The following is a 20484-nucleotide window of genomic DNA, read 5'->3' as shown; positions in this document are numbered from 1 at the left end:
GATCTAGGTATCTTATGGATCATGCTTAAACATCTAGCATACCTGTGGCTTGACTCGATAGTCTGGTAATGTGTGTGTACTTGCGCATATGACCGAAGCTGAGGGTGAAGGATGGTCGCTGAAAGTCAGCTGTGAGACACCGCTACAACCGCTGCAATCCCACCCAGCAAGAACCGCCCGTTTTGAACGGTGGGATCAATACACTCTGTGTGCATGTAGGTACGAGGGTATGAATATTAAACAAACGTTGTCCCTGGATCTCTTTTTCTGTAGGTCGGAGATTTTTCTTGCTCTTTCGTTCTTTCTTACTCGGCGCATACATTCGTTTCTACTACAGTCATTCTTTTTTTTATACTGCAGAAAGAAATGCCTTCTTCAAGGCGCGTTGGGGCTGCTGGCCTTTTGGTCGCTTTGCTTCCTGTAACAGTATCTGCTGTTTCTTACAACTACACCTTGCAAGACACATATGCGGGAGCCAACTTCTATGACGGCTTCAACTTCTTTACAGACCCAGATCCGACACATGGTTTTGTTGAATACGTGGACAAGACTACAGCTATGAACAGTGGTATCCTCGGGTTTGGACAAGGAACTGCCAAGTGGGGCGTCGACGACACAAATGTCCTTTACGCCAACTCGACTGGACGTCAATCGGTTCGTCTTGAGGGAAATGTAAACTACAACCATGGTCTCTTCCTTGCGGACATCAAGCACATGCCTGGCTCCATCTGTGGCGTTTGGCCTGCTTTCTGGACTCTTGGCGACTCGAATTGGCCCGCTCATGGAGAAATGGATATCATTGAAGGTGTCAACACGTTCACCACCAACCAGATCGCAGCTCACACTGCTCCCAACTGCACCATGACCTTCCAAGACCAAAGTGGTTGGGTGAACGGTCGCGACTGCGCCGTCAGCACTGGAGGAGCCGCAGGTTGCGCCACAGGCACCAACGATCAAACCGGTTATGGCGATGGCTTCAATGCAAATGGCGGTGGTGTCTACGCCATGCAATGGACTTCCGAGTTCATGAAAGTCTGGTTCTTCCCTCGCAATGGCATTCCTGCATCCATCACCTCTGGTTCTCCTTCGCCTGCCCTTGATTTCGGCACCCCTGTCGGCAACTTCGACGGTGGATCTTGCGATATTGATTCGCATTTTATCAACCACAGAATGATTTTTGACACCACTTTCTGCGGTGATTGGGCTGGTAGTGTGTATGATCAGACTACCTGTCCTATGGCGTCTGGTGGAGCCAGTGGCTGTGTCAACTATGTTGCCCAGAACCCCAAGGCCTTCTCCGAGGCGTACTGGGAGGTCAACTATATCAAGGTGTTTTCGGAGACTGTTATTGCTTCGCCTTCATCGAGTTCGTCATCTTCGTCGTCGGTGAGCTCGACATCTAGCTCTTCGTCTTCTTCAAGCTCTTCGGTCTCTTCGGTCTCTTCGACATCATCGACATTCTCGAGCTCTTCATCTTCTACCAGCTCGTCGAAATCGTCATCCACCAGTGTTTTCCCATCTTCTACAAGCAGCGCTCGTTCATCGTCGAATTCTGTTTCATCGATTTTGTCGAGTAGCGTTCGCCCGAGCTCGACTTCGACTTCGACCTCCAGCAGCAGCATCAAACCATCGACTTCGACATCAGCATCGTCAAGCAGCGTCCGCGCCAGCTCATCATCCTCGTCAATCAAGCCTACCACGAGCTCGTCTAGTGTGAAGCCTACTACCAGCTCATCAAGTATCAAGCCCACAACCAGCTCATCAAGCACCAAACCAGCATCAACTTCATCAACCAAGCCCATCTCGACCTCTTCGACCGTAAAACCGTCTTCAACATCATCTACCAAGCCTGTCTCGACTTCCTCGACCGTCAAGCCGACCACTAGCTCCAGTACCATCAAGCCCTCCACTTTATCAAAAGCTCCCACCACATCTTCTACGTCCAGCCGCAAGACCAGCACTTCAAGTTTCAGCGTCAAGACTGTGGTTACGTTGAGTACGAAGAAAGCTGGTGTTAGCGTTAGAAGTGTTTCGAGCAGTAGTGTGAAGAAGGTTTCTTCGACGAGTAGTAGCAAGAAAGTCACTTCGACGAGCAGCAGCAAGAAAGTTACTTCAACGAGCAGCAGCAAGAAGGTCACATCAACCAGCAGCTCAAAGAAGGTGTCTTCTACGAGCAGTGCGAAGAAAGCGACATCGACCAGCAGCACGAAGAAAGCGACATCGACCAGCAGCACGAAGAAAGCGACATCGACTAGCAGCACGAAGAAAGCGACATCCACCAGCAGCAGCAAAAAGGTCACTTCGACAAGCACGAAAAAAACCAGCACCTTCTCATCGACCAAGAAACCCAGCTCCACGATGAAAACCAGCACAATCAAAACAACGAGTACAAAGCGCATCTAGAGTGTCATTTTTTCGTACCTTTACTTCATCTCATCTGGACATGAGTTTCTTTTTACGGCCTTTTTGTCTTCTCTTGCATATGCATGGTATTCGTAGAGTCCTTAATATATTTATACTATATCTTAGTCTTCTATTCTTGTTCATTGCCTTTCTTTTACTACTACTATGTTAGTTAGTAGCTTCACTTATCTCCACTACTTATATCTTTATAGACATAAAATTCGTACTTTATAATTTATATTATTTTGTTATAAGATCCTTTTCTCCAACTCCGACCATTTGTAGCCATCGAAATATACTTCGATATCCCTCTGTTCCAGTAAATCTATAAATATCCGCGTATGATCACATTCGAGAGGGTAATCTTGTCGACGGCGAAATTCTGGAGCAAAGGCATGATGTTCATAATCTTCGGTATAGAGCCAGAGTTCGTACAGATTAGGGAATCGACCTGGTGTGGCAAGTCCTGACAGCAAGATGAAAAGTTCCTTTGCATTTTCAGAAGGTCGCTCTAGCAACAGGTTCGAATTTCCTTCTTCAGCAGCATCAGTGTCGTGGAACCAACAAAAGTTTTCACCGATACTGATATGGAGGGATTCCAAGGTATCTGGTAGCTGCGTTTCAATCGGCGGTGCAGTGTCGACGACACCTTGGAGGTCATGAAGTTCCAAATCTTCAGTCCAGATCTTGAGTAATCGTCGAGGAATCCTCAACCACTTGAGCTTCGAGAATGAGTGAAGAGCCCCCGTTTGATCAGGGATGATACAATCTGATTCGTAAACTTGCAAATCCAGCACTTGGATATTGTGTTTGAATGGTGATAGCGTGTTTATCATCTTGTCGCTCCTGACTGATGCATTTGGTACGGCGAAGGGACGTCCACTTTCACCATATGTTATGTCGAAGCGAAGAATTTGCAAGTCCGTGGGCCAGTTGAGGAGATTGATTAGTTCTTCGCTGATTGGACCGCAATTGATGAATTCTAGCTCCGTTACGTTTGATGTATTGGGTTGGCGACAGGTGTGAGGAACCACGCAGCATAAGCGTAACATGCAATCAAGCTGTACACGACGCAACGTCGGGATCTGAAAGAGCTTCAATAACGTCGAGAAACCGGGATCATCTGTTTCGTATTGGCATCCGCTAACGGGTATCCTTAAAGAAGTGATCCGATCCACATGGAAAGGGACAGTAGAATCCAATAGAGGTAGTCCGAGATGGAGTGAGTGGAGCTTGTGTGACTTTGACAAAAGGACAACCGTGTCTTTGACCATGTCGCTGAATTGCTGTTCAGCTTCTGACTCCGACTTTCCTGGGTAGGGCGTGGATCGCCACTCCATGCCATGTGTCCACTCGATACTGACGTCTTTTGTGACTTCACGATAGCCTTCCCAATTCGTGAGGCTTTGATGGAAGATTGTTATGTCTCGTATTCGCTGCAAGTCTGTCCTAGGGCAACACGAACGATTGATGGCGTCGCAGTAGATTAGTGTGCGATACATCCGTCTACGGGCTTGGGCCTGGAGTGTCCGGGATACCAGACATAGGGCTTTGAGGCTCTTCGTAGGAAGGTCTTCCAGGATGAGGGTCCAGATCTCGGGTGGTAGGGCGGAATGCATAGTTGCTTGACCAGTAACCATTGTTGTTGGAGCCGAGTTGTAGAGTGTGGGCCAAATTGAATAGATGATGAATCGCGCTTGTTGTTGGAGCGGAGTTGTAAAGGGTAGGCTAGAATTGAAAAGACAATTCCGCTTGTTGTTGGGGCCTGAAGTATTGAAGGATGTTCATCAGGCCTCCAATATGAAGCTGCCAAGAGCAGAGCAGACCCAGCATCCGTGATTGGTGGAAGCGGATACTTCGAAGGATTATTGAAGATGTTCTATGAATTGTATTGGTTTTCTGCAATTGATATTCCATGGCATATGTCTTGTGTCTCGGCATTGGCCAAGGTGCTGGTAATGATAATATCCAGTGCTAATGTTAACGAGTCAACCAACCCAGATATGGAGGCGAATAATGCTACCTGTTTCTAGCGCATCTCTGTCTGCGATTCGTGAGACAATAGTCAGGAAGCACAATTTCAGCAGTGACGGGATGCGTGGCAACGCCAGTGTCATTGTACGTGTTGTTCTCACACGACTCAAGAACGCGAAGTCGACGAAGAGCAATTGAGTCGACGCATTCATTGGTCAACTTTGTTTAGGTATCTTGGCCCTGGTGATTTCTCCTTACACCGTGATTCACTTAGCAATGCTATTGAGAAGTCCAACAGGAGGCCAATCTTCGTACTCAACTTCCGTTCTTCCGATCTCGCCGTCGAAGTGCATCTTGCCCTGAGACACATTACAAGCATCAAGAACTCGACTTGAGGGTCTGTATGGTTGCTGAAGGTCATCATATTCGTTGTCAGTAGCGATCTCAAGCACACGTTTGCCATTGCGTATGTTGAAATGCAAGCAATATGTTTGGGGATAGAATACAAGAGTGAAATTCTTGATACGAGGCATGTGTTGTGCGGCACTTCCAGCGCTTTTATACACTTTGTCGAGGTAGCTGATGAGGAATTTTGCGTCGCAGTGACGAACTTCGTGGGTTCCGTAGCCATATTAGAGGAAGTCGCCTGTGGGCGCGAAAGCCGCAAAACTCAAGTCAAGGACTTCAAGGCGGGGCCATGACGCCTGGGTGGTATCTTGTGAATCCAAGGGCCAAAAGAGTCCAGGGGAGATATACATTTCCTGGATTTTCAGGTGTCGTAGCTGCATGGAAATGCGATAGAGCGCCGAACAGATGCAGTCAGGCGACAACGTGATTTTCGGTGGATCATCCCTGAGATCTTCAACCCACTCCGAACTGTCGTAATTGAATTTCAGTTCTCGGACCTGCGGCGAAAGACGACCCAATCCATTTGCTACAGCCATGCGATGGTCCGCGTCAATGGCCGGAGTAAATACGGGATTGCCACGTTCACTTTCAAGCTCGACCTTCTGCGAATGTGAGCCCCCACAAGCCGAAAAACTCTCGCAGATGGCTGATACGGAGACGTGATTACGATCTAGTGGAATTCCTGGATATCTAATTCTGAAAGAGTGCTGGATCCAACAAGACTTGTTGTACTTCAGCTTCGATATACAGGCGCTTTGTCTGTCCATTGGACCGCCAGATAGTGGAAGAGCGCGTGCACTCCTCTCGAAAACGCTCGGTCGTTCTCTTTCTTTGCGAGTGTGTAGTACTGAAGACCTCTTGGGTCTATTTTGCAGAGCAGATGTGGTACTGCAACCAGATATGAGTTTTTTTCGGATGGCTGCTCGACGACCAAAGAGCTCTACTTAATAAGAAAAAAAAAATGTAAAGAAAGGAAGACGCAAAGGATGAAAGTTCGTCATGTCGAAAGGCGCAGATGGAGGGTCTGCGGCGCTGTACTACCTATTACTCATAGTGGAAGACACGAGACAACCTTGGTTCCAAGACAACACGCCAGTCATATTGACCGCGATTTAACTCAACGCAGCGTCATCCACTTCAGGCTCCAGTGATGAGAACCTTCTAAGAAAATCCACAATACATGCAATGGAAAAGGTGGAACAGCAGAATGACTGTCGCTTGGCCGCTGTGAATTGACGGTCAATGTCAGTACCACAGCGTTTACGAGCTCAGAACGGTATCTTGAGATATCCACCACTCTCCTCATAAGTTTCTGGGGGCGACTCGTCCGCTGGAACATGTAATGCATGACTAGATCCAGCTTGTCCAGTACCTTGTGGTTGTGCATTGTGGTTCTGATAGATTTTTGTCATATCTGGTGAGAAGGATATGACTCTTTCATCCATGATAGGGAACACAGATCTTGCACCGTTCGGATCAGTCGGACGATCCCAATGCGGTGTAGGCTCAGTCCTTCCAGCTGTTCGCTCATCTTCTCTGGGTGTCGTCAGAGATAGCCATCGATGAGTGGGTACCTTCACGTCAGTGTTTGATGACTGTAGGTCGGTTACATTTCTTGGTAGTACGTTGCGATCGTCATGTGATTGTGGTGCAGGAGCACCTGGATCACTAATGCTCAACGGAGTCAGCTTTGATCCGGTCGTACTGTAACTGGTCGGAAAGGATGCAGGGTCACCTGTATACATCCAGCTTATCAATCTCTCTTTCCAATGTCGGTATTCTAATAAGTGGCGACATCGTCTCTACCAGATTTGGATCTGGATCTTCCGTAGGTACACGAATCATCGGATGCGATTCCAAGATTTGCGGTAGGTCCAATGTAGAAAGAATGTGGCGTATACTAAGCGGCTGTCCATCAGGCGGCAGGGACTCATTTGGCCAGAGGTTCGCTGCCATTAGTCTTTGGCAAGCCTTTTGTATTCCAGAAATCAACCTGGCGCGTTCACTCTCGAGCCATTCCATATAGCTGCAAGATCTGATCAGAATCATGCAAAAGTCATTCTTAACGTCTGGCGTAGGTACCTTCGCGCAAAATTGCCATCCGAAAGTATTAGATCCCTTCCAGGATCGCGGGTGACATCTTCGTCATCACCTGCAAAGCCACATCGTGGGCATATCTTGACAGCCCGTTTTCTCTTGTTCGCAGACGAAGAAGGAAATCGATAAGGTGACGGATTCATCAATGTCGTTCGAGATATTGCAAGTGAGCCAACCTGATGGAAATCGAGCTCTGCTTATACACCTGGTGGAATTGTCGAGCAAAGAGGGGTAGACTCGTATCGGAAGCGTTGAGCATCGTTCGGAATAGACTGGACATGTTTTCGAATATCACAAGCGAGGTTCGTAGGAAACAAGAGTTCTGAAGGAGGTAAAGCTTAATTGAACAGGAGAAATTCTGCCGTTCCTTCCCGATATACGGGCGCAACCGGGAAAAATCCATGACATCGAGACCGAGGAGACGTACGTCACCGTAATGTGCCCATGTCGCTCCATGACCACTCGAGCAGAGAAGTGGCTTTCAAACACTTGCAAATTTGTGTATAGCTGGAAGTACAGCGCGATGCCGACATCTTGATTCCTCGATACATTCTCTGCAGCCTTGAGGCTCAAATTTGGAATCGACCGCAGCCCGGACCACCAGAGCGAAAACAATCATATCAGTCAAGCGCGTTCCAATACCTTGTAAGAGGGCTAACAATCTGTCAAAACTTCTTACGAAGTAGACCCAGGCATTGGCTCGCTGGTGGTGCCGTTCGACTCAAGGTATGCGCCGCCCCAAGCAACGAGGTTCTCGATGACGATTGTCTTCTGATCGAAGAACTTGCCGGGGACCTTCGGAACGTAGTAAGGAAATCCTGTCTTCATCTGCTCGAGCGCCGCCCAAGACTGTTCGCTGTTGACATCGTAGGAAGTATCAGAGAATGCGGTAGTGTTGATAGACGCATATAGTATGGGTGTTTGGTCGAAAGGAACGGATGCTTCTATCTTTGCGACTGTGACACCTGTGCCATCCATGATGGAAGAGTAGCCAACGGAAGCAAAGAGGGTGTATGCACCACTGTTGACCGCGTATGTACGGGCGGCCGCCTCATTCACCTCGACACTCTCCCAGTACAGAGCTTGAGAACCTTTGTAGTCGGGCATGTACGGAAAAGCGGCGATATGGACGTCTTCTCTCTGGACTTGCATGTTGAAGGTCATGGTTGGGTGGAAATGTCTGCAGGCGAGGTGTGTCAGTAAGAGAGAAAGCTATGAGACCATTGGGCAATACTTACTCCTAGCATTCAAGCAGACCCCATCTACCATACTCTGTGTCAAGTACTTTCAGTCCATCAACAGAGCCGTCACTCCACAAGGAGCGTTCGATGCCAGATGGTCTCAGCTTGTGGCGCAAGTGCAGAAGCTCGCCGTAAGGCGAGATAAGTGCTTGACCCATGTAGATGGACTGCGCTGTCTTCTCAGAGAATGCAAGGGCAACATAGACATGACTGTCTTTGGCAGCAGCAAGTAGACGCTTCCAATGTTCACTGCCGACTTCAAGTGAGTTATTGTAGTAATCCTCCGAGTGCTTTGCGATCCAGGCTTCATCAATTCCCTTGGGATACCTGTGGAATGATCAGCGACTCGAAACGACAAGTATGATCCGAACAAGCTTACCCAGGAAACCAAAGCTCTGGAAAGACGACGAGGTTTGCTCCACTCGAGGCCGCTTCAGCAATATGCCCAACACCGAGTTCGACTGTCTTGTTGATGTCGAAAGTCACATTGCTCCAATTCTTGTTGAACAGCGGCATTGGCCAGTTCGCAGGAGCGGAACGTACAAGTGCGACAGTGAGGTTGGCGAAGGACTGCTCCTGCGAGGTCGAGTTTGCCACCTTCGACAACACAGCCGCAGCTGATTGTCCAGCCAGTACTAAGATGGAGGTGTGAGTAAGACGCATCTTAGAGCTCGTCTTTAGATGAGTCTGGTGCAGATGGAGATGCAGTCCCCGATGGAACCAGAGGCAGCCTTCTTATGCATATCATGTCCTTGGATGTACCTAAGATCTTGCGCAACTATCCACCGACATCGTATCTAGCTGCTCCACTCATGATGAAGAGTGAAATAATGGTTGGATTGATATGAAGAGACTTGGCGGGTGCCCAGACTTCGGGTTTTGGACATTGCGCCTAACAGTGACGACCCGGGATGTGGGCTCTCGATTTTGAGCCCCATTGGGTCGATCAGGCCCGGCATATCAGAATCAGGCCGTCGGATCTTGATTCCGCAGCTCTGATAGACAAAAGCGCGTCGACTTGGCCCAACACGCCCAAGCTTTGTTGTCGGATGTTGGATCCGCAGCTCTGATAGGCATTGATGTCAATTCCGATTCTGGCAGAAAAAGAGTGCAAGTTCGACAGCTGCAGAGCTTCCGCCAATCGACCATTGCCTTCGACTTGTAAGAACAGCGAATCTCAATACCTCCAGGTAGTGACATATCAGCAGTCGAGAGCGGGCGGCCACGTCTCCAAATCGTCTTCCATTTTAAGGCAATCGGTGTCAAAGAGCATTATATCTTTCTCAACACATTCTAAACGTCGAGAGACCAAGAGACTGGATTTTTCAGAGTGAACTGTGTTTTTAAAAACGAAACGTCTCGCCATGTGTTTGTCGGTCTACCGACAGCTAGAAGACATAGAGGGTGGTCGTCATTTATATTAACCGTATATATATAGAACCAAACTTTATCGCACAAGATTCCTTCAGCTAACTTTCAAGCGTGAAGGACATATGGTGGCGGCATGTACTTTTGATGGGCTCTTGAAAGAAATTCGAGGACCCGTCTGCCATTGCGGATGCTGATCTCCAAGCTGCGATCCTTAGACATTGAGACTTTCATGCCCTTTATTCGTGGCATAGATTGGGCAGCACATCCGGCTTCGAACTTGTGTAGCGATAGACCGGATTTAGCAATGGTTCCCTAACGGTCAACCTAACAGAGGGTGTCTACATCTAATGGATTTCTAAGGATTAAAGAGCGGAAGACTCATAGTGGACTGAATTTGACGATGCTTGATTATGTGAGCATTCGACAAGGTAAAATATTGTGTAGCTAACGGAAGATGTGGGAGAAGGAACGGACAAAAGAATTTGCTTAATCTCACGACAAGCGACGTCAAGGATGACAGAGAGCTTTATGAGACTATCCTAGACTTCGCTCATTGGACCTGAGAAGAACCAATCATTGCAGATGCAAAACAGCGCAGACGCTTTACGGCGTGAATGACTAGGATTGCGAGAAGTTGCTTGCAGCTCTTTACAAGGACCACTATCATCTTGCTGGATAGTTTTGACAGCGTCACGACACATATGTCTGACAACGATGCTTTATCAAGAAGGAGATTTGCATGACCGACAAGTTCGGTTGTGCCCGCTCGAGAACCCCCACACTCTTGGCCAAGAGTTTTGGCCCCACAGCCTTGGTGGCTTACGCGAAAGCTTGCATCGAGAAAGCCGAGCCCGATCTTTTTGGCTTCCAACTCAACAAACGAGTGTTTGCAAGTCAGCTGTCTGATTCGGTCTTTGCGACGTCCGCGGACAGATTTTAGCGCATCCTTCTGGCGCAAACTGTGACCAAAGCAGAAGTTACATCCCAGGAGACTAGTTCTGGTCTTCGAAAGGCGCCATTCTTGTTCGCATTGTCAGGTAGGTCGATGTAAATGGAGTGGTTCTGTCAAACGATGCAAGGTGAACACTCGTTGAAATTGATGTCCGGGCAACGACCGTCCAGCATGTCCTGAGTACCGTTGCAACGTCTGATTTGTCTGCCCAATTAGTACGGAGCACGCAGAAAATGCTTATATAGTGACTTAGGCGCGCATCTTTCTAGCGTCCTGCTTTTCCATGCAGGTCCGCTTTAGACAATATGCGGTTCTGTGGCTATGGTATAGGCTTAATTTTGGTCTGGCTTGCATGCCCGTCCGTCGGAACCACGACTCGCAGCAGGAGTGCGTCATCGGCGGCCACTTTCTCAGCTGAAGCCACGGACATCTTGAGTACGGAAACGCGTGGGGCTATCACTTCCACTGTCAAAAGCACCACGAAGTCGATATCTTTCGTGAGCTTAGCATTGCATACAGATAGTGCAATCTCTAAAATCCGGCCATCAGCACATTCAGCTTGTCCTGCATCGTCGTCTGTAACAATGACTCCTCCAACATCAGTCAAGCTTTCTGGCAAAGTAAGATATGCTGGCGTCAACATTGGTAAGAGATTTCTGGAAGCACGTTCGTTTTTCTGCTAACAGCATTGCAGCTGGCTTTGACTTCGGCTGCTTACAGGATGGTTCGTGTCCTGTGAAGAGTTGTACAGAGTTCGTCAAGACATTTCCACAGAGGTCGCATTCGCTCACATTCTGTAGTCCAGGAGAAGAGGGAGCATACCAGATGCAGCATTTTGTACAAAAACAAGGACTTAACACATTTCGATTGCCTGTTGCCTGGCAATATCTCGTCAATGCAAAACTTGGTAATTACGCCCGAGCCCACACATACGATCATCGCTGACTAGATCAACAGGTGGAGAGCTCGACAGCATAAATTTTGCAAAGTATGACAAGCTAGTCCAGTCATGCCTGCAAGTTGCAGAGCTCTGTATAATCAGCATACACAACTACGGAAGATGGAATGGCAGCGTCATTGGTCAGAGCAGTGGCGTTGTCACAAATGCCGACTTCAACTCGCTCTGGTCTCAGCTGGCTACAAAATATGCCAATGAGCCCAAAGTGGCATTTGGTCTAATGAACGAGCCGCACAAACTATGTATCACCGATTGGGCAGCGACGATTCAGGATGCAGTCACGACCATCCGCAAGACTGGCGCGACGCAAAACCTTATCCTTCTGCCTGGAATTAATCACTCGTCAGCCGGAGCATTTCTGTACGATGGTTCGGCCACTGAACTCAGCACGGTGGTCAACCTTGATAAATCGACCAAAAACCTCATCTTCGACGTCCACATCTATCTCGACAAAGATGGGACTGGTAAGCACAGCGAGTGTACCACAAGTAACGCTTTGGTCTTCACTCGTCTAGCTACCTGGTTGCGAAAAGAAGGTCGACAGGCGTTCTTGAGTGAGACGGGCGGAGGGAACACCAATTCTTGTGTCAAGTATATGCGTGAACAGCTCCAGGTCCTGATGAACAATTCAGACGTTTACCTCGGTTGGACTGGCTGGGCTGCTGGTAAATTCTCGACGAGCTATGTTCTGAGCGAGACGCCATTTGGGAAAGCTGGAAACTATGTCGATCAATTATTGGTCAAGGAAGCAATTGCCGGAGTTTTTAACTCTGTTTGAACATTTTGTGTGCTTTTCAGGAATGGCAATTTGATTTTGATCCAGGCGAGAAATACAAACAAGCTTATTGCATACGTCTAGCCAGACCATAGCAGGAATCTATGAGCCAAAAGCAAGTTGAAAGCGTGCAAAAGGAGAAGAGGTATGCAGTTGTAGAAGTGCATGCCTAGAAGAATACGATAGGTGCAACCCCCGACCATGAACCCAGTAACGATGATCGTCCAGAAGGTGCACAGTATGCGCATATTTCGATATTTGTTGTTCTTGTGCGATTTGTTGTCGCCTGAAGGAGCCCAGGCAAGTCCGTTACCGAGGAGACGATCTTTGATAGCGTTGAGGTAGGCGTAAGATTGGATCACCATGATGTACTGGACATTCATTCCGTACGATGCTTTTGCCCACATCCTGAATGTCAAGAGTCCGTAGATCAGAGAAGGGACTGCAAAAGCCAGGTTGTAATACTTGAAGAATTCGGGTCTGAACCACAGGAGAAAGATACCAGGCACCGGTGAGATGAAGATACTGAGTGCCATGGCAGAGTAATACATCATTCCGCATAGATAGCACACCTTCTGGGTGAGGTTGAGGCTCGAAGTCCAGAATTCGGGGTTCGTCAGAAGGGTAGTGGATCCCATACACCAGCGCATCTGCTGAGAGAAGAATGCTCGTGGGTTGTCCGGACAGATACCACAGGCAAGGTTGATGGGAACATACGTGACCTTCCATCCTCTGTCAACTGCTCCGAATCCAGTGTGAACATCCTCAGAGAAACCGATCTCAGCAGTGCCGCCCACTTCTTCAAGGGCAGCACGACGGTAGACAGCATTGCTACCAACACAGATCGAAGCTCCCCAGCGATTTCGGTTCACTTGAACGACACGATAGAACAATTCCTGAACGGCACTTGCACCCTGTTCAACCCAAGTTTGTTCGTCAGAGACTCGGAAGAATTGAGGTGTCTGAACAATGCAAAGTTTGTCATCAGCAAGGTGATGAGGAATGGTCTCCAGGAGGAAGTCGGATCGGGGGCAGAAGTCGGCATCGTAGATGTTGAAAAAGTCGCCAGAGGTACGAGCGAAAGTCCATCTCAGATTTCCGGCTTTCTTCAAGCGTGGTCGATCATCGCGGCACATGTAGGTGAAGCCGTGACTCTCTGCGAGCTCCTTGACGCTATCCATAGCGCCATCATCCATGACGTAGACCTTGAGCTTTCCCTCTGGCCATTGAAGCCGCTGAACATGCTTGTAAGTGTTTTCCAAGATCTCAAGAGGCTCCTTGCAGCATGGCAGATAGATGTCGACAGTCGGGCAAGTCTCAGGTTCGATGGGATGCTCTTCGAGGATCTTCTTATGGTTCTCAAAGTCGAAGTCCTTACCGCAAAGACTGACTCCATACGAGATCATGAGGTAAATCTGGAGAAGACCGAAGAATACGCCGAACCAGGAGAAGATGACCGAAGAAATGACGAAAAGCCACATTCCAGCCGAAAGGCTGAGAAAGGAGATGACACCGAAGACATACAATCCAAGACGATTGGTCTTCAGATAAGAGTACTTCTCGACATCTGTTGGGCCGGTAGGTAGGAGTAAGGTCGGCTCAACCTTAGGACAATAAGTGCGATAGTAGGAGTCGCGCAGTCTTGTCCAGACGCTCGATTCTTCTTGGAACGCTGGGGAGGATTGAACATCATGCTCTTGCTTCTCAGGGTCACAAACTCTTGCTGCATGACTCTGAGCTTGTTCCTCGATGTCGTAAGCTTCTTTCTCGGGGTCTCTTGCGCCATTGGGAAACGCCGGCAAGGGGAGGGCGCTAGGAAGCTGAGAGGTATTTAGTACAAATTTGCAAAGATGATAGATGCCCACTGACTATCAGACCACGTTCGGGTTCAGCCTCGGCTACTTCGATTGTGTCGTAGATAGGGGCCTGCGGTGCGGCTCTTGTCGGCTTCTCAGGTATCACATCAACCATGCCAACAGTCTCTTGGAAGTCTTGATTAGAGGAACCAGGTGCTTCGTGCCTCACTACAGAGACTTGGTCTGTTTCTGCGGGGATATGAGCGGAATCCAGGTCCTCCGTTGATGCAATAGAAGACTCATCGAGGCCTGGAGAACTGCTCTGAGGTTGTATGAAGCTGTCATGCGCATCTGGCCTGTCTCTGGACACCAGGACTGGCCTCTGCTTTAGAAGCACTAGATCGTTCTTCGCACTCGGACGAAGGTAGACATGAAGTGGTCTTTTGATTGTTACATCTTGACCCATATCCTCGTTGATACTGTCCAAGCTTCCATTGGAGTCTTCGTGAACGACCTGACAGTCTTGTTAGCTCTCATTGGACTAGGACAAATAGAGCACGACTTACAATGTTATCCGGTCCACTGCGGGACTTGCTCCTTATAGGAAAGTCGCTTGGTGTTTGGGGGTATGAACTTGCAGGTGTACTGATGCCACTTCCTGGTGGGCTTGAATCGAAGTAAGAGCCGTCTATACTGTCGTGACTAGAGCATTTAGGCAGAGAAAAGTCTGACAGAGCTGGACTGGTGACATCCCTGCCCTTGATGTCAAGAAACAGACGATCCTGAGGAAGCTCTGTCGTCGCCATCGTCAGGAGCTTCAGGAATCAGAAGACTAGGATAGAGAGAGACAGCAACGAAAGTGTCCACAATCAAATGGTGGAGTGTTTGTAAAGAATGAACAACCAAGTAGCTGCTGCTCGTTGAAGATGGAAGGTGGGAGAAGAACTTATAGACCTTCGAGAGGTTCCTCTCTGTAAGAAAGACTCTTACCAACGATCCTGCCATTCTCGAATCTCAATCCTTCACAAAGAATGTCTTCCATAACGATTCTCGAACGGTCTTTTTCAGTCAGCTTGGACCCAACATCATGCAAGGTAGTCCGGTACTATCAGCCAACAGCTGAGGACCTTCAGGTGCTGATGAGGAATGCTTGAGAGCAGATAACAGGAAGCTGAAGCTCGTTTGGAGCTAATGCAGGATGCTTCCACGCAGACAGCGAATTGCCGAAGCCGACCTAGACTGTTATCTGAAAATGTGCTGAGAATGAACCGCTCGGTACAGGGTGATGCATGTGGAATTCACCGCGCAGAGTGCACCTTCTTCGAGACCCGCTGCCGGCGTAGGTTATGCAAGAAGCATGATCATCCCTCTAGACTGGCAGCCAACAATCTAGCAGCTGAAAGTCTACGCGACTCTTCGAGCACAACCTTCTATAGGTTCTTCTGGGAGCGCGATATCCAAACACGTCCATCACACGCCCAGCTGATGAAGGGGACCCGGGCAACCTGAACCGCACAAGAGCTTCCGGAGACTGTGTCCACAAGCCCAGAGCATTGAGCCTCGAACTTAGATTCGATCTCCAATCTTTGAGGACTTGATGTCTGAGGTGGCGAAAATTTGGGTGAGCTTGTATTATTGCTGGTGACGGAGGGCTAGATAATGTTCGCTACCTATGTGGCTGCTCTAGATTAGTGGAAAAGTCCCGATTCGGATTCCGGAGCCGCAATTTGATAGCGGACAACGAGGGATCTGCAGGTCGGATGCAGCAAGGTTGCAGCAAAATTCACCGATAGCTTCACAGTATGGTCATCTCCATGATTGGTCCCTCCACCTGCATGAAGTATGAATCGATTGCTCAAGCTGAGGTAAGGTCTGCGTTTATTCCGGATGGTGGCGTCTTTGCCCGGGGCTTTTCTGGGGCTGATAACCTTATCTCCAACGGAAAGCGGCACCGAGGAGCGAACAAACCTTAAACTGTACAATCTGTGAGATGAGCCATGGCGATGCCATGGCACAGTCAGTCCGAAAGGCTTATGATCACTTCGTCTGAGTTGTCTCCGAGGCGCTGTAAAGCTTGATTGCCAGCTACACTCACCCACCCATGTTAGCAGCGGCAACACCGACGTGCATCTCATCGCATTCTGATTGTCTAGTCGAGATGCATCGCAGAACGCCGACAAGGTCCACTTTGGCCTTGATCCGGGAAGTGGTGTGCCTTGTGCAAGACGAGCTGATGGTCGCTTCAGCGCAGCTGGTTTCTGGAGCTGAACAATCGTTCTGGGCGTTGTTGTCCGCGAGTCGACATTTCTGCAGGCTGCTCTGGAGACTTGCAGGATCACGCACTCAAGTCTGTAGGGTCGCGTCAATGATGCTGTGAAGCCGTATGACTATAAGTTGATCTTCGACGACCTCATGTCTGGTAAGTCACCATTCGTTTCTCAGACTCTCACCAACATCCAAAAACACCTTCTTTCGTTCTCCTTTTCGAACCATGTCTTCAAGCGGGTCTGCCAGCGATAGTTCAGGACAGTCCACTCCATCGAATCGCGATTCGACCCAAGACACACCTTACACAGATTACACTGCTAGTCCTGACTCCAACATCAAGACTGATTACTTCAGCAAACTCCACCGCACGATTTCTGCTCGACTTCCTGAGAGTCAGCATCCAGTCGTGAAGAATATCTGCTGTATCGGTGCAGGATACGTCGGTATGTGTCGGACTGATGCTCTTCGCAATTCAGCACTGACAGAGTATCTAGGAGGACCAACTGCTGCTATCATTGCATTGAAGAACCCAGACATTGTAGTCAACGTCGCTGATCTCAATGCTTCTCGAATCCGCAAATGGAACTCCAAGCACCTTCCTGTTCACGAACCAGGGTTGATTGATGTTGTTCGCGTGGCCCGTGACGGCACAAAGGGATCTTTGGCATCCGAAGAACGCCAGCCCAATTTGTTCTTCACGACTGATGTACAAAGATCTGTCGAACAAGCCGATATCATCTTGCTGAGTGTTAACACCCCTACGAAGACTTCAGGCATTGGTGCTGGATCTGCCACCAATCTCGTGGCCCTCGAAAGCGCGGTCGGCTCTGTTGCATTGTGGGCTAAGCCCGGTGCAATCATTGTTGAGAAAAGTACCGTCCCGTGCCGTACTGCCCAGATGGTTCGCGATACAGTAAGTCTTCCCATTGAATCTTTTTGCGTCACAGCTGCTAAACGTTACAGCTCGACATTCACCGTCCTGGCGTGCCATTCGAAGTACTCTCCAACCCTGAGTTTCTTGCAGAAGGCACTGCCATCAAGAATCTTTTGAACCCTGATCGAATCCTTATTGGCTCCATACAAACTAAAGAAGGTCTCGCTGCCGCTGCTGCTCTCAAGAGTGTCTACTCTGCCTGGATCATGAAGTCACGAATTCTCACGGTTAACCTTTGGTCTTCGGAACTGGCTAAGCTGGTAGCCAATGCAATGCTCGCGCAACGAATCAGTAGTATCAACAGTATCAGCGCTGTTTGCGAAGCCACTGGTGCCGACATCGATGAAATTGCCTTTACTGTAGGCCAAGATAGTCGCATTGGCCACAAATTTCTGCAAGCCGGTCTTGGATTTGGCGGATCTTGCTTCAAAAAAGACATTCTCAACCTGGTCTACATGGCAAACACTCTTAATCTTCCTGAAGTTGCCGAATACTGGATGCAGGTCCTTCGTATGAACGACTATCAGCGCAACAGGTTCGTCAGGACCGTCGTGAAGAAGATGAACTCATCTTTGATTGGCAAGAAGCTTGCCATTTTCGGATGGGCATTTAAGGAAGACACGAATGACTCTCGAGAGTCTCCAGCCATTGAAGTTGTCAAGGAGCTTCTGAGAGAGTCGCCGAAAGAACTTGTTATATATGATCCAGGTTGCAATCCTGCTGGCATCATCGACGAGATTCAGCAAATCATCGCTGCCCCCGACCAAGACCTACTATATCCTCATGGACCAATCAGAGTCGTTTCCGATGCCTTTGAAGCTTGTCAAGAAGCAAATGCAGTCCTACTTTTGACTCCCTGGGATCAATTCCGGTACCCTGCGGAAACTCAAAAGCCGGATGCCTTCTACGACCATGAAGCCGGCAAGGAAGGCATCAACAAGCAGATGGCCGGTGTGACTGCCAAGTTTGAAACGCTCGCCGCTGGTTGTTCAAAACAATTCGTGGAAGAGCTGCCGTGTGAGGATGATTGTCAAGATTGCTCGCTGGATCACAACGATCGATGCACGTCTCGCGCCAATGTTCCATGGAAGCGCATAGTAAAGATCATGAAGAAGCCTGGTCTGGTTTTCGACGCTCGCGGTCTTGTGGACGTTACTGCAATGGAGGACATTGGCTTCAAAGTGGAGGTCATTGGTAAAGTTAGCACGAGGTCGCCTCTTTATGGTGAGTTCAGATCCAACAGTTGATTGACCATGTGTTGACTAACTATTATCTTAGGCTACAACAATCTATGAATGTGTTTGGACTGAATTCTGGCGTTCATACAAGGTAAGGAAATTGGGAAGGGTCGGTTGGCGTTGTAATAGTGAGCAACTTTAGTTCTGAGGAGAATTGGATCATGTTCTACCAGTGTCTATTTGACGACCCATGATAATCAGTGAAATATTGGTATGAAAAGTTTATGCTGATGATCCCGCAAGAGAAGGAAAAAGTGGAGATGAGATGTGGATGAAACTACCTCAAAGTCTGAGATTCCAGGATACGCCGATTCGCTACTACCAACGAGCCCACGGGCGATCAAATCGATCTTACTCCCGACCTTCCAAATTCAGTGACTAGACAGACCTTTAGACCACCTGGAATCTTGTGATCGTTGAAAGAGGCGTAGTTCTTCGAAACGTTCTCGAAATCATCTGGAAGCTAGTCAGAACAGAATCGCGGTCAAGTTGCCATCACTTTTCTACCTGTGTGGGTCATGACAAACGACGGATCATACTCGCCGCTGACCACAATGTCAAGAAGGTAAGGAAAGTACTGCATTTTGTCAGCCAGAGCCTTTCAGTAAGCCTTCCGAAGTCCATCCGACACTACCTTTTGTGCCATGAGCTGACCTCCACGGAGTGTGATCGTTTTCTCCATGAGCATACCAATGGGAAACTGGTTGGTGTTGAAGAAAAAGTCGCCGATCAGAGCAATGTTGCCGCACTTTCTGGTTGCCGTGATGATAGAAGTGACTGTGTCGCCTTGATCACCTTCAAGTCCAACCTTGCGCATTAGAGTATGAGTGACGGAAGTCTCGCTGCGGAATCCGCTGGCTTCGATTCCACGATCCAGTCCATGAGGCTCCACAGAAAGGATATAAGCAGCGACATCAGTATGATCGTTGATGTTGACTGGAATTGCTCCGAACGATGCAGCAATCTTGAGACGCTGAGGGTCCTTGTCGATGGCATAGACCTTTCTCGCACCGCGAAACAGTGAAGGCTTCTGGATGGAAAGCCCGATTGCACCGCATCCCCAAACACCAACAACGTCTCCTTTGGTTACCTCCGCGAGCTCGCATCCGTGCCAGGCTGTAGGGGTCACATCAGCAAGAGCAACCAATTTCTTAGCATCCACGTCCATAGGGGCCTTCACGCAGGTCAAGTCCGCGTTGGGCACACGACACCATTCCGCCTGGTCGCCGGGATAGCCACCAGTCAAGTGAGAGTAGCCAAAGATTCCGGACAAACGATGACCCCACATATTCTCCATTTCCTTGCTTGGGTTGGTAGAGTCGCACAACGAGTATTCTTGTCTTTGACAATAGAAGCAGTCTCCGCAAGCGATGACTGGGAGGATGATGACTCGGTCGCCCTTCTTGATCTTGGAGACTTGAGAGCCGACATCTTCCACGATGCCGATTGCTTCGTGGCCCATGATGTCGCCTTTTTGCATGCCCGAGTTCAATTCGCCAGCATACATGTGTAAGTCTGAGCCACAGATTGTGCAATGTGTGACCCGGACAATGGCATCTTTGGGCACAGTGCCCAATTCGATACTCTTGGTTCCGGTCCATCTTGCAGCTCTCATAGTCTCGGAAGGATGAGGCTTGTAGTCGGTGGTTTGAACATTGCTATGTCACAGTCAGGAGCAGGGCCTCAAACTCATATCTCGCGAGACAAACCTAGAATCTACGGATTGCATCGTGGTTGACTTCTGTACTGGTGCACGAAAGAGTTGACTGAGACTTATGATGGTGTCTTAGATTTTTGGAGCGAGACTTGAGAGACATGCAAGGTTAGATATAGCTAACAGAGCTTGAAATGCTGTCGTAATTGTTGCGAAAGAACTCTCAGTAATCGCAATTGCACGCTGAGTTGAATGCTTCTAGTTCAGCTGGTGGTGAGTAATACATCGGTACATGTGACTCAAGGATTGCAGAAGAGCTGACAACTTGGCCGTGATTCCCAGACAGATCGGTCGATTGCCAGTCTTGCAGAGCTGAAGGTTAGACGACAGATGCTATTGATGTTATCCTTTCGCG

The 20484-nt window shown here is 48.7% G+C and overlaps 8 protein-coding genes across 8 annotated transcripts; 3 read left to right on the top strand and 5 right to left on the bottom strand.

Annotated features, from left to right (window-relative positions):
- The first annotated feature begins 277 nt into the window (after positions 1-277).
- M438DRAFT_350046 (uncharacterized protein) lies at positions 278-2624 on the top strand. Its single transcript, XM_029906538.1, has one exon. It carries the CDS (start codon positions 367-369, stop codon positions 2401-2403), a length of 2037 nt encoding a protein of 678 aa, XP_029755166.1. The 5' UTR covers positions 278-366; the 3' UTR covers positions 2404-2624.
- Positions 2625-2651: 27 nt separating this feature from the next.
- Positions 2652-4043, bottom strand: M438DRAFT_388432 (uncharacterized protein; the record flags this gene model as incomplete). The annotated part of the gene is made up of 1 exon (XM_029909014.1): positions 2652-4043. The coding sequence occupies one exon, from the start codon at positions 4041-4043 to the stop codon at positions 2652-2654; it is 1392 nt and encodes a 463-aa protein (XP_029755165.1).
- Positions 4044-6311: 2268 nt separating this feature from the next.
- M438DRAFT_154707 (uncharacterized protein) lies at positions 6312-7135 on the bottom strand. The gene is made up of 3 exons (XM_029898997.1): positions 6868-7135; positions 6529-6811; positions 6312-6453 (listed from the first exon to the last, which is right to left on the bottom strand). The coding sequence occupies exons 1-3, from the start codon at positions 7023-7025 to the stop codon at positions 6451-6453; spliced, it is 444 nt and encodes a 147-aa protein (XP_029755164.1). The 5' UTR covers positions 7026-7135; the 3' UTR covers positions 6312-6450.
- A 422-nt stretch (positions 7136-7557) lies between these two features.
- On the bottom strand, positions 7558-8789 carry M438DRAFT_388430 (aliphatic nitrilase-like protein; the record flags this gene model as incomplete). The annotated part of the gene is made up of 3 exons (XM_029909013.1): positions 7558-8094; positions 8168-8450; positions 8503-8789. 3 exons carry the CDS (start codon positions 8784-8786, stop codon positions 7558-7560), a joined length of 1104 nt encoding a protein of 367 aa, XP_029755163.1.
- Positions 8790-11030: 2241 nt separating this feature from the next.
- Positions 11031-12182, top strand: M438DRAFT_340167 (cellulase-domain-containing protein; the record flags this gene model as incomplete). The annotated part of the gene is made up of 4 exons (XM_029904292.1): positions 11031-11091; positions 11141-11198; positions 11247-11353; positions 11404-12182. 4 exons carry the CDS (start codon positions 11031-11033, stop codon positions 12180-12182), a joined length of 1005 nt encoding a protein of 334 aa, XP_029755162.1.
- Positions 12183-12259: 77 nt separating this feature from the next.
- On the bottom strand, positions 12260-13933 carry M438DRAFT_284621 (family 2 glycosyl transferase; the record flags this gene model as incomplete). Its single annotated transcript, XM_029901473.1, has 1 exon — positions 12260-13933. A coding segment is annotated over one exon (1674 nt), but the record flags the coding sequence as incomplete, so codon positions are not given.
- A 2710-nt stretch (positions 13934-16643) lies between these two features.
- Positions 16644-18376, top strand: M438DRAFT_246221 (nucleotide sugar dehydrogenase; the record flags this gene model as incomplete). Its single annotated transcript, XM_029899591.1, has 3 exons — positions 16644-16682; positions 16731-17156; positions 17207-18376. Coding segments are annotated over 3 exons (1635 nt in total), but the record flags the coding sequence as incomplete, so codon positions are not given.
- Positions 18377-18755: 379 nt separating this feature from the next.
- On the bottom strand, positions 18756-20030 carry M438DRAFT_284565 (alcohol dehydrogenase GroES-like domain-containing protein; the record flags this gene model as incomplete). The annotated part of the gene is made up of 3 exons (XM_029901467.1): positions 18756-18871; positions 18923-18992; positions 19050-20030. 3 exons carry the CDS (start codon positions 20028-20030, stop codon positions 18756-18758), a joined length of 1167 nt encoding a protein of 388 aa, XP_029755159.1.
- Positions 20031-20484: the final 454 nt, after the last annotated feature.

The sequence above is a fragment of the Aureobasidium pullulans genome (genome assembly GCF_000721785.1).
Source record: "Aureobasidium pullulans EXF-150 unplaced genomic scaffold scaffold_38, whole genome shotgun sequence".
In the NCBI taxonomy this organism is placed as follows: domain Eukaryota; kingdom Fungi; phylum Ascomycota; class Dothideomycetes; order Dothideales; family Saccotheciaceae; genus Aureobasidium; species Aureobasidium pullulans.
The sequence above is the reverse complement of the archived record's forward strand: the minus strand, read 5'-3'. Positions and strand labels throughout refer to the sequence as shown.